The 15014-nt window shown below is 45.5% G+C and overlaps 1 protein-coding gene across 1 annotated transcript in view; it reads right to left on the bottom strand.

The window, feature by feature from the left end:
• Positions 1 to 15014, bottom strand: part of KIF1B (kinesin family member 1B) — a 133428-nt gene that overhangs the window by 9243 nt on the left and 109171 nt on the right. The window contains exons 29-40 of the mRNA XM_055001134.1: positions 14204 to 14366; positions 12461 to 12551; positions 12181 to 12299; positions 11724 to 11779; positions 9299 to 9407; positions 8469 to 8535; positions 7428 to 7512; positions 6605 to 6707; positions 2490 to 2604; positions 1939 to 2072; positions 500 to 561; positions 111 to 256 (exon numbers count right to left, since the gene is read on the bottom strand). Of these exons, the coding sequence (XP_054857109.1) occupies positions 111 to 256; positions 500 to 561; positions 1939 to 2072; positions 2490 to 2604; positions 6605 to 6707; positions 7428 to 7512; positions 8469 to 8535; positions 9299 to 9407; positions 11724 to 11779; positions 12181 to 12299; positions 12461 to 12551; positions 14204 to 14366 (1250 nt within the window). The remainder of the gene's footprint in view (positions 1 to 110; positions 257 to 499; positions 562 to 1938; positions 2073 to 2489; positions 2605 to 6604; positions 6708 to 7427; positions 7513 to 8468; positions 8536 to 9298; positions 9408 to 11723; positions 11780 to 12180; positions 12300 to 12460; positions 12552 to 14203; positions 14367 to 15014) is intronic.

Raw genomic sequence — 15014 nt, 5'->3', positions numbered from 1 at the left:
CAGAGCTAAAAGAGGCACGCTGAGATGGGACTTCTCAAGACTAGAAATTCTCAAGACTAGAAATTAACCCTCTGAAAGGACGTGCTTCGATGTCAGTTCCCAGCACTCACCTCATGCAGCAATTCCAGCTTCTCCAGTTCCCACTGGTGCTCCAGAATGAGACTGTCCCCCCGAGGCCTCCACCCTGCCAGGTTCTCTTCTCCACGGACATAGGCCACGGAAGTGTCCAGGACTTTCCTTCTCCTCCTCTGCATTCCTGAGAAGAAAGCAGCCACCAAAACAGCAGTCTAAGTAACAGCCACCCAAGCAAAACCGTGCTACAGGCCACAAATAATGCTGCCACTTCCCACTCGCCTCCTGACCACGTCTATCGTCCTCCCTCAATTGTGTTGAGCCACATCGGAGGCCTCCCTGTTTCTTTCTTTCAGCATAACAGTTCAAGACTCATGTGCATCCTAGCATATATTCACATATACAAGCAGGTCATGGGTGTTGTTACCTGGGCTGCCCGTGTCTGCCATTTTGCACAAGCTGAGCTCATAGATTCCAGTTACTCGATTGCTGTTTCAAACAAAGATAAAATGGCACAACCTCAGATGAAGAAAACAAAATCAGACTTTGAGAAATAAACTAAGGGCTAGAGACCAACCTCTAGAAACTCTTGAGTACATCATGAAAGTCCAAGTTCAAAACGGAAGGGGCAATTCACACAACTAGGTTTTAAACACACAAAACCTGATCAGAAGTCAGGGTTATAGCCTCTGCACCATGTCAACATGATGCCTGTCTAATTAAAACAAACTTCTCCTCAGGCAATCAACCATTTTTAAAAAAATTAATATCAAACCAGAAAAGACATGGAAGGCCTCCAGTAGGCTTTTGCCATGGAAGTTTCTAATGTAATTCCAAAAAGCAACCTTCCAAGTATCAACTTGCCAATATTCTAATGTTCACCGGCTTCTCTATGACTGTGCTATCCTAACTTTTAAAAATCAGTAGGAGACGCTTGTCACCGAATAGGACTGATCAATAATCCCAACAGAACTACAAACAGATCTAAGGGGCCACTCCCTTCCTGCACCCTTTTGCCTGGTGCCTAATTGAGTTTTGACAGCTGGCTAATTGAGTTTTGAAAAAGGCCCTGCTGGCAGACAAGCTGCTTTGCTTTTATTACATGAACCACTCGTGCCCCCCACCCCCACCCCGGCTTTTGTGGGGAGAAAGGCAGGCCACAAATACTTTCGTAAATATTTACATATTGTTCTTACCCAGCTGACTCATGGCAGCTTCCCAAAAAACCATGGAACATAATAAAACCGTAAAACACAACACAGCATAAAACAGCACAAGACAGACAGCATTAAAGAAAACTAAAGCCAACCCAGTAGCAAAAGTTCAGCTAAGATATCATGCTGCCATTTGTTTGATTCTGCTGCTGAATGTTATTGTTTTGTCAGTTTTTATTTTAGTGATGCTGTTTTCACTGCCAGCTATGTCAGTTTTATTTTATAATAAAAAGTCCAGTAGCATCTTTAAAACGAACCAACTTTATTGAGGCATCTGACAAAGAGAACTGTGGTTCGTGAAAGCTTATGCCTCAGTAAGTTTTAAAGGTGCTACTGGACTTTTTACTATTTTGCAACTACAGACTAACATGGCTAATTCTTCTGGATCTAGTTTTATTTTACTATTTTTTTTATAACTGTATAAGCCACCTCTAGAACTACTCATAGGTATCCTAGGCTGGATTCTCTGATTCTGTCCCATTAAAGACAGAGATGTCTTCTTACCCAAAGAGCCAAGAACTCCTTTGTATCATAAGACGGCTCTGCTGTCAGGGTAACAGAATTATAGGATCGAACCTTCTGTTATTGTTAAGCCCCCATCGCTCTGCCCATATAAACAAAATGCAGGTCCAAGGCACATTATCCAACTTACGCATCTGGGGATTTGGAATAGCCACTGCCAAAGAGACTGCGCAATGAGCGAGGGGGAGAGATCTTGGCATCTCGTGAGTAGAAGACCATGCAGACATCCTTGGTGATAACAGCTGGCTGGATGCAATGGTCGAGCTGGAAGGAAGGGGGGGAAAACCCAATGGCTAGTCACACCCGTCACTAAACCCATGCATAAGTGTGCAGCTTTTCTAGCATTCCCAGTCTGTTCCCAACACCTAGGTATATTTTTAGCTTCATTCAGCCATCAGTCACTGTGTGGAATGAGAAGCCAGCCAAGGCACATTTAACTCCAATGTCAAACAGTTTCCATTTTTTGATTTACAAGGTAGACTCAAAAATAAACACGGAGAAAGAAGTTCCAGGATATAACAAGATCTCATGTTCCAGATCAGAAAAAAAATATAAGGGAGGGAGTCAAAAAGAGAGTCACTGACTGCTTTCCTCCAGCAAGCACCAGCATACACGACGGCCTAATCTTTTTCTTCTGCCCTTTCCCAGAAGCAAGCCGTGCAAGAAGCAACATACGCTCACCTCCAAGTAAGCAGACAGGGTCATGTAGATTTTTTCTCCATAGGGCGTCACTCGGTTCAGGAGGAGGGAGTTATGAAGGGAGCTGTCCCAAACTGCCTCAAAGCGGTAGAAAGTTCTGAAAGGAATACAACAGAAACTCAGTCTGTACCCATGCAAGGCACTGCCAAAGGCCCTTTCCCTAGGAGGCTGTTCAGCAGATGCAAGGGTGCACATTTTTAATTCCTGTTAATTCCAGCTTAGGAGGATCCTGAGTTTTTGATGGTGTGCCCCCACCCACCTTTCTTCTTGGAAATGAAGTCCCTTATATAACGGCAACCATGAGAACAAGGAGAAGAGAAATCTGTTCCTTGCCCTGTTCAACAACCCAGCACTGGAACCACCATTTAAAACAAGCCAACTGCTGCTGGGCACCTGGATTCTTAAACCTCCTTTGATGGAATTGTGTGTTTACCCAACAAACCCCATTGTGAAATGCCCCACCTCCCTGACAGCGCCCAGGCCTTGTTCACAGAAGCATTGCAAACTATGTGTGAACTAGACTATCTATCCTAAACGCAAGAGCACTAAATAACAGGTGAGGCTGAAGGACTGCAGAAAAGAGGAGGAGGCAGAGGAGTGCTAAGCTTCATCACAGAAATAAGCTGCCAAGCCGGCCAAGAGAGAACCAGTCTTTTCGGCTACCCAGTACAAGGGAGGCAAAAAAAAAAAATACTACGAGTCTCACGCTCAAAAGCTGGCCTCTCTCATTCTCAACACACACGCTTCCTTCCCACAGGAGGTTCCAGGATTTATGCCCCACCTAAACGTCACATCCTGAAAAGGAACTGCAGGCCCCTTTCATGTAAAGAATGACTCGGAAGGCCCCGAACACTCTCCTGCTCAAGGAGCGTCCCTTTTGTGCCAGAAAATGTCTTGGCACCGCACAAGACTTCTAAGCCATTCAGCTGTACCTGTTGCAGCTCTTTTTTCCCTGCAGCAGAACGTTCCCATCACAGGGACTGGGACAACATACCTCCTCGAGCGTCAGCAAAACTGCACCATCAGGCACCACCTGCCCACCTAACTTGATCTGCTCCCTGGGCCCTGATACCCAATAGTTGTGTCAAATACTATTCCTGGTCAGCTCTGCAAATACTTTTTTTTTTTTACGTCAGTTGCATCTGGGGAAGGGGTGAAGCTCACTTGTTGTGAAGCATGAGGCTGGATCAGTGAGGACCAGGGGGCGGGGGAGACAGAAGTTTGGTTTGCTGAACAAAACTTGCAAAGATAAACCAGGGATAAGAGAAAACAAAATCGCACATGGATGACAAGAAAACAGCAGCGCTTACTAAGTTTTGGCCCAGCCCAAGGAAGGAAGAACGTGCGGAACGGAACATAGGGAAGGAGAGAAGGAGATGGGAAGCCCAGCTGGGCCTTTAAGCGTCACAAAAGGGTTTTTAAAAAGAGATTTACATGCTGCCTACCAAGCCCCTCCCAGGTTCCCCCTCTGTCTCATCTGCTGCCCCAACACCTCTTATTCTCCCAAAGGAACCTCCCTGCTCTTCTCCAATCAGAGGTTTTGGACCAAGAGGTGGAAAGAGAGTGCAGACTTCTGCTATTAGTTGCATGAAGTGGGAAGAGGAGATGCAGCCCCAGGGGCATGGTCACCTGTCAGTTTCTGACTTGACCACTACCTTTTGTGCCCTGGCAACTCTTCAATTTGGCTACAGCACAGCACTGAGTGAGGGGCTTCACTAGAAGACACTCCGTACTCTCTGACAGGTCCAGTGTGTGCCAGCTGGACTTCTCCCAGGCCACAGAGGCCAGTAGTCTTCACTGGTTAATAGCTTGTTTTCCAAACAACTGTACTTTTCTCTAGCCAGCTTCCATGCCTAAGTTTATATGGTCATAGATCCAGAGGAGTTGGCTGTGTTAGTCTGTAGTTACAAAATAGTTGCATGAGCAAAAGCTTATGCTACAATAAAGTTGGTTAGTCTTAAAGGTGCTACTGGACTCTTTACTAAGTTTATATGGTGGCCCTGGACTTCTCAGGCACAGCTGGCTGATGGAGGAAGAAGGTGAGAAGGAGCAAGGGGACTTCCAGGCAATCCTACAGGTGCTATAGAAAGACTGAAGTGGAGGAATGCAAGGGAAGGACAGGAAACTGGGCTCTGTGTGTTGGTCCATCCGAGGCACAGTGCACGGTAAGGGGAGCGAGAACACTCTACCTACGCAGCAGAGCCAGGAAATTCGCAAAGGGTCAGTATTGGGAAAGGGCAGCAACACAAGAGACATAAAGCATTCTAATGGAGCAGAACCTTTATGTGCAAAAGGAAGCAAACTGAAAATACCTAGGCATATCCTTATCAAGAAAGAGCCTGTGAAGACACAGAAAGCTTTCATTAGTGCAGCCAGAAGCAGAACAGCCAAGAGGGAGAAGGAGCAAAGAGACAAAACTCAAACAAGCAGACACCCACGCAGCAGCCCAAACACTAAGCTTGCAAACAGGAGGAGGGGGCGATAAGTCCGGAACGTCTTCAAGCTTTGCGGCTTCAAGACGTCCTGGCAACCAAGAGCCAAATCCCAGCTCTCCGCTGGGAACTGATCTTGCACACCCAGCTGACATAATGGCAGTAACTGCTCAACGACACAAGGGGGCAGCATCAGACCTACATTCCCAGAATGCACAGATGACTGATAATTTCAGCTGCCTTTTCCCGAACTGTCCAGAAGAGGGAGGGGAGTTGCACCCAGGGTAATAGAAAAGAGGCAGGCAACTGCGTTGGCCACAAAAGGTTCACCACTCAAGTGACTGCTTGGGGACCCACAATCAGAAGAGGGTATCCAACAACAACACACCATCAGGACTCATTATGCTCCCAGCCAGCAGCAGTCCAGGAGGTCATGACAAGCGCGGCCTACACCTACCACCCCCTCCAGACCCGTGCTGACACTGTCTGGATCCAAGAGGAACTGCTGAGGCGCTGCCAGCACCACTGCAGCCTTAAGGAGGAGGAACAGGGCTTTTTTTCAGCTGGAACACGGTGGAACGGAGTTCCGGCACCTCTTGAAAATGGTCACATGGCCGGTGGCCCCGCCCCCTGATCTCCAGACTGAGGGGAGTTGAGATTGCCCTCCCTGCTGCTGTAGCGGCGCGGAGGGCGATCTAAACTCCCCTCTGTCTGGAGATCAGGGAGCGGGGCCACCAGCCATGTGACCATTTTCGCCAAGGGTGATTTAAACTTTAAAAAACTCCCCCTTTGTTCCAGCTGACTCAAAGTGATGTCATTGTGCGGTCCTGAGTTCTACCACTGAGTTCCACCACCTCTTTTCCCAGAAAAAAAGCCCTGAGTAGGAAGTTGTCCTTTTTAAAAAAGGGATACCGAGATCCTCAGGAATTCAGTGTCCAGCGTCCCATTCTGTGCTTCTTCTGCATTCAGATTACCCAGCTTATGCTAAATCGTGCCCTGGAACATGCCTCCTGCTGTCTCCTCATTTCCTCCACATCTTTCTTACCATGCTCATATCCTGTCTGTGTGTCCCCACCATCAGACTCTCCATTCCCATTTCCACTACTCACAATCTAGTCCTCGTTTCCACCAACTCAGCACAAGTATTGTCTTAGGCCTTCAGTACAGGCTGGTGATGCAAGGACCTGTCAGTTGCTGCCCAGTAGTAGATTTCAGGTTTGTTTGTTTGTTTAAGTTTCTAAACCTTGAGACTAAGAGGATACACATGGGAAGTGTGTTCATTATGCATGCTAAAAGTTCAAAAACCAGCAGCGCATATGCTAATTTCTACCTTGCCTAAAAAACACATACGAACCCCCAAACTTAGGCACTGAACAAATAAAATCCTGAACTTCATCCACTACTAGCCCGAACAAGAAAACATTTCTTTAATTTCCTTCTAGCTGTGATCTAGCATCCAGCAGACGCTCGCAAGTTTTACACAAAATGGGAAGCAGCCTCCTGTCTTATGCCACTTGACAAGAAGAAGTGAGCCCACCCACCCTTCAGACCCTCTCTGTTCCAGAGAGAAATGTCTTGGACCGGCAGCACTCTCTCTGCCCTAGCTGACCCAGAGGTCTGGATGTTCTGCCTTGCCTGGCGTGCTCGTGATTAAATTCCCCCTACCTACTGGAGCTGTGAGACCTCAGATATTTTGCAGAGATAATATTCAGAGACAGGATGGCATCCACTGCAGCGTCATCCACTTCTGCTTTGTTTCTGATGCGCCCTGAAAAGGAAAGAAAGAGGGAGCTGCAGTCAAAAATCCAGATGGCCTTTAGATTAGAACCAGAGAAGGAACAGAGAGGTACATCTGAAGGGAATAAATTCTATACGGAGAACATGACTCAACGTGAGAGCCCAAAGTGAGCTCATACCAAAATTTTAAAACAAGAATGTACTTTTGCGCGAAGAGATCGGATGCTCCTAGCACCACTACCACCAAATGCACCCAATGCCAATTGTATAGCAGCAGTCAGCATAAGCAACTGCACTGGGTTGACTGTGCTATGCGTCAGTGTACAGCCACATGGCTTGTGCCACCATTCAGCTAAATAAGTCGCAGGTATCAACTGCACAAACTGAAGTTTTAAAGCGACACACAAGCCAAGGAGTCTCTTCACATACTTCATTTTTATAATATAACATTTGATGTATATACCGCCCTTCAGGACAACTTACTGCCCACTCAGAGCTGTTTACAAAGTATGCCATTATTACACAATTGAAGACAATGCACAAAAGTGACAAACAAGTGCTTGCATAGCCACAACATCATGTAAATATACCGGTCAGGGAGCTGAATGATTGTGACTCCAGGATGAATTTATACACCGTGGCATATTCAGGTTTATTGCCATATGAACTGTGGAGACAGTCCCAAGATAAACTGGGAAGAGTCCTCATAATAAGCACAAAACTGCACAACCAGGAGGGGATTGGAACTTACCAACCACCAGTTCCCGCACATCCTTCCAGTGCAGCTCGTTGCCTTTCTCGTGGATAATAGTGACAGTGATCCTACGCTGTATTCCCTAAAGGAATTGAATGCACACACACATGAACGCCTGAAGCTGCCTTATATTGAGTTAGATCTGTCTAACAAAGTCAGCCTTGTCTACTCCGATTGGCAGCAGCCCTCCAGGGTCGCAGGTCTTTCATCACCTACCACCTGAACCTTCTAACTGGAGAGGCTGGAAAATAAACCTGAGGCTTTCTGCGTGCAAAGCAGATGCGCTACAGCTGAGCCACAACCCATCCACCAAAGCTTAGCCTTAAAGCATCTTCTAGCAAGTAACTTCCCAAGAGAACTGGGGCAGAATCGTTCTGGGTGGTGGAAAGTGCCGTCAAGTCATAGGTAACTTATGGTGACTCTTGCTGGGGTTTTCAAGGCAAGAGACCAACAAAGGTGGTCTGCCAATGCCTGCCTCTGCAGCCCTGGTAATCTTTGAAGGTCTCCCATCCAATTACTAACCAAAGCCATCCCTGCTTAGCTTCCGAGATCTGATGAGATCGGGCAAGCCTGAGCTATCCAGGTCAGGACAGAATAGTTTTAGGAACGCAAGGGGGGTGGGGGAGAAAAAAGATTTTATCCCAGATTTCAGTGGGGAAAGATGCTATGCCAGTCTCCTTAATAGAAGCTTAAAAAGGAAGAACGATGTTTACTATCTTGGGATCTTCTTCCTGTATGGCTTTTTTGTCTCAAGAATCCTGGTTGTCTGTGTTCCCTTTAAAGGTTCCAACTTGTGTTGGACTCCGTGCAATCTAAGCTTAAGACAAGACTAACTTGCTAGACAATGACCGCAACATTTACTTACTTCATTTACAACAACCCATCTTTATCCCCACTGGGGACTCAAGGTATCTTATGTTGTTTTTCTCTCCTCCGTTTTATCTGATAGAAAAGATCTGGCTATCTGAATCCACCAAAATGAGGCAATTTTTTTGCTAACACAGACAGCATGCGGCATTTGACCCAACCCCAATTCACCTGGTGAAGCAGGAAGGTCCCCTGGCAGGGTAGCCCGCCCGTATGGTCAACAATAGCAGGAATATATCTGCAAGGTAGGAAAGACAGAGCAAATCCCAGCTTAGAGAAAAGACATTCACACAGTCATTCAAATGAATAACCAACCCCCCTCCTAAAGGCTTGAGCAGCACTGCAATGAAAACCCCACAAAATGTTACACATTTAAAACTTTCCCCACACCAAAAAAAGATGGTGGCCAAGGCCAGGGTGCCCTGACCTCTGGGAACAGAAGAGAGGTGTGGGGCTGTTGGGAGGGGAAAGAAAAGAGGCAGATCGCCTGGTGGCCTTACTCTGGTCTCACATTGGATGCAGTGTGCGCATCATGTGGCAAAGACCCAACAGAGAGGAGTACTCTGTGCTCTTCAAGCAAAGAAACTGGAACGCTCTACTGAGTCTGCAACTTTGTCTAAGTTATGCAAATCTGCATATACATTCTCTTATTTTTCATAATTTGTTATAGTTTTGCTAGTCATGGGGAGGGCTGAGGAGCTACAGAGGGTCACTGAAGCCCTGCCCCGGTCCTATAAAAACCTTATCAACCACCTTTCTGACATTTCTGGAGGCATATGCACAATCAAGCATATTTTTGCAAGGACAAGGGTTGGAAACTTCTTTTTTAAAAAAAAAAAACAACTAAAATTCTAACACCACAGTCCATTTTTGGTTATTTATTGCATTCCCGAGAAGTCAGACCCCTGCCCCTTCCCAGTCAACAGATAAAGCATTGCTTCAGCTTTAAGCACAAGCCATTCAGACACAGCAAAACATGCAGCCAGGAAAGCCACACTCACTCTCCGGTGGGCTCCAGTTCGCTGATCTCAAACCAGACCAGGAGGTCGTATTTGGTCACGCTCTGGCCCAAGCTGGGTTTGCTCAGCGTGTTGAGCTTGGTAGCTGGGACTTGGAGAGAAGAAGATCCAGTTTACAAAAACAAAACACCATACTTGGAGGGGGGGGGTGGAAGGACGAGGGTTCTCAGATTTTTACACTATCGTTTAATGCACAAGTCCACACACAGTCTACAGATCCATTTAATGATAGAGACACATGAATGAATGTAGTTCAACAACCTGGCTACAGAAACTTTTAAAGTCTGACTTCTAAAGCCAACCTTGAACACGATTTGAATGCCCTTTCCTCCACCACGTACCTTGGGACAGTCAGTAGACACGCTTGCAAATGATATATGTGCTATAGGATGGGTGATTAAATGAGATGTATGGGGTTCTTCCCTTGCCATGCAGCATTTCAGGGCAAGGGGATGAATTTTCTTCCTGCTTCAGAACGAGAGCACTGAACAAGAAGGAGAACTGTGCCTGCAGATGTGCCTGGATTTTTAACACACGCGCGCAGTAGGAAGAAAGCCAAAATAGATGGCATCAGTTGCCAGTTCATAACCACCCTCCTACAAAAGAGCGGCTGTAACTGTGCCTACAGCAGCCATGACCTCATCCCAGCTGCTGATGCTAAATCAGGGGACAGATCAGGGATGAAAGTCCCGTGCTAAGCGGTGCAACAGAACTTGTAGAAGCTGCTGCTGACATTTCTGAGGACCATTTTGCCAAAGAAAGGCTTGCCGTGGATTACAGTTTATGACCCAATGCAGGAAGGAGGCTTTCAAAATCCAGGGCAGCATTTTGTGCAAACTGAAGTGAAAGCTCAGAAGAGAAGCAATTCCCTAAGTTGAGTATGTAGCATCCTTCATCCAGTGCAATAATTTTACACTGAACTTTGCTCCCTCTAGCTAAGATATTTTTTAACTCTTCCACCTGACACTCAAAGGGACTTTCCAGGGGCTCCTTTTGCTTGCTGCTAAGACCCTGAACAGCTGCACCCAGAGTAGACCATACTTGAGTACATCGACCACTGGATGAGCCAGCTTCATATGCTCGTCTTTCCCCTAAGCTGCAGTAAGGGAAGCATGTAATGTGACGTCCTCACTGGCCCTGGCTTGGGTGGGGCAGACCATGCCGACACAGAACGTGATGCCATCACACTACTAGGAAGAGAAGAAACCTGACATAGGGCTGCTATTTGGAGGGGCAGTCCTTGATTTCATTGAGTCCCATCTTGCATTTTCAGTCCTTGGGTATATCTGGACACTGCATCGTTTAAATCTAAATCTCCGCCATCAGCAGAAACTTTGAAAATGAAAAAATGGATTCTAATTAAGTCTTGGGGGCCTCACAAAACCAAACCAAGGAGCTACCACAGGAAACCACATCAGTGTCTAAAGTCAGCCAACCAACCTTGGCCCTCCCTCAGTGGATGCAAAAGGACAAGGCTGGTCATTTGGGGTGCTGGTTCCTAAGTCTACCACAGACTGAATTTGGCTACTAACCATCTCGTTTGGGGAACCGCTCGGTCTGACAGCCAGGGATGGGCAGAAAGAGAAATGGTGGCAGCTGGTCGGCCCCGTCCTGGAAAGCAGCCACGGCAGAGGATGCGAGCACGTTGGCATGCTCAGAGAATGTGTTCAGCACATGCACGTTTACATAGCCAGACATGAGATACCTAATCAACTCTATTTTTCTCTCATGGTCTGAAAAGGCAGTGGCAGAGGAGGAGGAGGAGGAGGAGGAGGAGATGGGGATGCAGGTAGAAAGGATGAGGCAAGCAGGCAGTGGCAAGGCAGAGGGGAAATAAAAAGGGAGAGACACAGGAGATGGTGGCGGGGCAAGAATGGGAGGAGAATAAAAACAGAGAAGAATTCAACATGCACAAAAGAAAAACAAAGAAAAACAAAGAACAGTTGGGGCAGCCTTGGTTCAGAGAGCACTAAGTGAGAATAAAAGAAGCAAAGAGTTTTATAAAATAGAACAGGGGCCTACAGGCTGTCAAAGTGAACCAAATGATGTGCTAGGAACTGGGCGGAAGTATATCTAACTAGCAATAATATTTGCTTTGGTATGCAACTGAAGAGGGCCATTTTAAACATTTAATCCTTTGGAATAAGAATTACTTCAGGCGACGAAGAAAGAAAGCTGTAGCCAAGTTGGGTTTTGTTTTTTGCTATTAGGCCCAAACAACACGGGTATGTGATCAGTGGGCTATCCATTCTTTTCAGAAATTCTTTTGGACTTATCTATTGAACTGGGACAACTTCAGGAAAGAGGTTTCACTTTTTTCATTAATTTGTAGGGACAGCTAAGAGATCCACGCAACCTGCATTTTAGGTAAGCAATCTGAGCATGGATAGCAAAATATTTCTCTTACCTGGCTTTGAAAGTGGCATGGGAGGAGGGAAGTACCGCCGAGATGGCTGTGGAGGGCTGCAAAGAAAGGAAGCAGTTAATCCTCAGTGCGTATTTCCCTTCTTTGTAAGGCAAAGCTGAAGCAGCTAACTAAAAAAAAATAAAAGTTTAGCCCTGTGATAAAACTGCATCTCCAACCCCAAGAGTTTGCACATGCAGAAGCGCTCACGCTGCACTGCCTTGCCCCAGAACCATAGTAGCAGCAGGCATGCCTCTCTTGACATCACCTTATTCTACAAGTAAGAACCAAAATTGTGCAGCGAAGCTCCATGGCTGTGTTCACCACATGGCAGTACTAGACACTTACTCATGCCCTTCCCCCAGCCTTAAAGAGCCACTAGTTGTTTAAAGCTTATAAGCAGGATAATGAGAGCTTTTATTCCTTTCAGCCAGATTAGGTGAAGAGCACATTTAGGTACCTGTTGAGATCCTGCCCTTGTAGATGGAGCGGATGCTGCTGATAATGTCCAAAGACTTCAAAAACTATAGGCTTCGTCTTGATGTATTCCACAAAGGATTCTGTCACTTCCACAGAAATCTATTGAAGGAGACAATGATCTTCATAACTAGGCAGACATACAAGCTAAAGTATTGTACGATGACCAAGAGCACATTTCAAAGGTAAACTTATTCCCACATTTCAAGAACAAGCACCGTCTTGGGACAATCTAACCATCTCCTCGAGTCGGCTTCACTTACATTCTGGACATGGTAGAAACCAAGCGGCGTCCCTCGGCCATTGTTCTTGAGAGGTTCCGTAGAGAAAGCTTCGTCATGTCGATGCAGAAAGCTAGTAAAAACAGTAGTAGTAGTATTTTATTACGGTCGATGACCAGATTCAAGCTTATAAAACAAAACATTCGGTATGCAATATGCAGGTTAAAATAAACTTCGGTTAAAAAAATATACAAATATCAGGATATCTAGTTAAAATTACATCATATAATTGAAACAGAATAGAAAAAATATAAAATAGCATCCTGAATAACCATTTTAAAATTTGAATCTAGAGACTTAAAAACAATAACAATACAGTAACCTCCTAATGTGATCTGAAACAGGACTCAAGTGAACAGGACTGAAATTTATTGTGTACTTTAATCGCCTGAGCACAAAATTTAGCTGTTACCTTGGTAATGGCTGAAATTTCATCTGCTAATAGTCCGTCTCTATAACAGATCTAGCCATAAGGGAAAAGAAATGTCTTAGCTTAAATTTCTTTATAGAGGGACAGCGTAAAAAAACATGTCCCATTGTTTCCACCTCAGCTAGAGGTTCAGTGGCAAATCAGTACCAATCTGCTTTAGCCGGCAGTGCAGTAGAGGATCATTATTATATTTTGGCTTGTCTTTTATATGCGGAACACAGAGAGAAATTCCTGTCCAAGATTTTAAATAGTATATATTCGTTCTCTGACTCTAACAAATTAGTTCATATGCTATCTGACGAGGATGCCTCTATGTCCTATAAAGTGGCACTTTTTACCTTGGCCGCTAGGAAAATAAGAGCGAAGGAGGCATCTAAGAAAGCATCTCATAATTCTGAGCAGTAAATTTGGGTCTTGCTTGTGATTTGAATAATTTTAATGCTGTTATCTTAGAATTTTTTAATTCTTGTGGTTGTAAATTTGCTATATACGTTTTGTCTTGTAAAGGCCAATTACCATATATAATAAATTTACCTACCTACCCCTAAAAAAAAATCTAATTTAGCCTAAACTGCTCCACCGCCAATTCCATCCACATGAGAAGGCCATCTCTGACCTACCACTGCTGCTTTGAAGTGGCAAGTTTATGTGCCTCCCGCCTCCCTTCAGCAAGCATTCAAGGTGGCACAATGAGAGCTTCTTGGAGGTTTCCCAGACAGACACTGACCAGCTTAGTTACAACCAAGTTGGCTGTATCTTGTGCCCTCAAACAAAACCCTGGGACTAAACGGTGACCCACAGAACCTGGCAGTTCTTTGTTATCTTATCACAGGGTTCCTTGGTCTAAAGGCAAGAAAGCTTCTCTAAAAGATAACTTGCCTACCCATTTCCAGCCTCTTCCTTGGCTAAGCAAGCGCAACCAGAGGGAGGAGCTGGGTGCATTCAGTTCAGGCAAGGTGACAGTGAATCCAGTGTTGTGCAACAGACAGGCTAATGTGAAAAGCCTGACCACACACACACCGAGGGAGAGGACTACTGCTCTAAGGCATCAAACCTCTCATTCAGACAGCAGGCCTTCCTTGCCTCCACTCCCAATACTGTTTCTCTGATCTGCAACATACACGTCTTCCCTGTCTACGTTTCTCCACTGAGTTCAGCAGTTTTACGGGGCCAGCTTAAGTCTAGAAAAGCTTTACCATTTTACTCCATCTCTATTTCTTATTCTGTGGAAGACCAGAGCAGCTCCCAAGACTCTAGCTCACGGACAGGGCTTCTGACTGAGAATAGGTACTCACTTGAACTGGCAGAATATATCTGCATACTCCGGAAGTATTCCACTGGCCTGTAGCACTGTCACTCGGAAAGTAAACACATTGCCCAGCTTCAGGTGGTTGCCGACCTCTTCCGTAAAGCCTTCCATGGCCATCTTCCCATCCAGCAAAGACCCGGACTTCAGGTCTGAAAGAAACATTCACTTTGTGAGATGCTAAGAGCTTTCTGAGGTCCCTGTTCATTTTGCTTAACCGTCTTTTGAATGTCCTGAGATGCCCACAAGGATGCTGCTGCACCAACCCACATTACTTGTGTTTGGAGGCTCTCTTTTGGTGCTCTTTGTTAAACGACACCACCACCGTCTACCACAGGAATGCTAGTTTCCATAAAGAGGACTGACAGTCGTTTAATAAGATACAGTTGTGGCTGTTCAGAAGAAGTGGGATCCAGTACTATATCTTACAGAAGACAGTCTTTGCAACTATAAGCTATCGTTTACATTTAAAGAAAGGTTTTCTTACACATTAGAAAGATGGGGTGGGTGGGTGCAGAAAGCACATGGAATGTATTTTCCCTTATTCTACACAACTATTTACTAGGCAAGTTTTTTGAAAAGTGACATTCGGGCCCAACTTCATTCTTTATGTAACTTGGGACTGCAAAAAGCTAGCTGAGATAGCTACGTACAAGCCTCTAGTACTGAGATGACACTCAGCTCAATGCCTCTTTCCCAGCTACCTTTTTGTCCCAAGTACGTAACCCTAAATTCTTCCCTAAAAGTATCATAAGCAATTTTCAATTTAGCCTTCCTCTGGGCCCAGCAACTGTGTGTAT

This window comes from Eublepharis macularius, chromosome 17, assembly GCF_028583425.1.
Source record: "Eublepharis macularius isolate TG4126 chromosome 17, MPM_Emac_v1.0, whole genome shotgun sequence".
Taxonomy (NCBI): Eukaryota; Metazoa; Chordata; class Lepidosauria; order Squamata; family Eublepharidae; genus Eublepharis; species Eublepharis macularius.
Note: the sequence above shows the minus strand (reverse complement) of the source record. Positions and strands in the feature narration are given on the sequence as shown.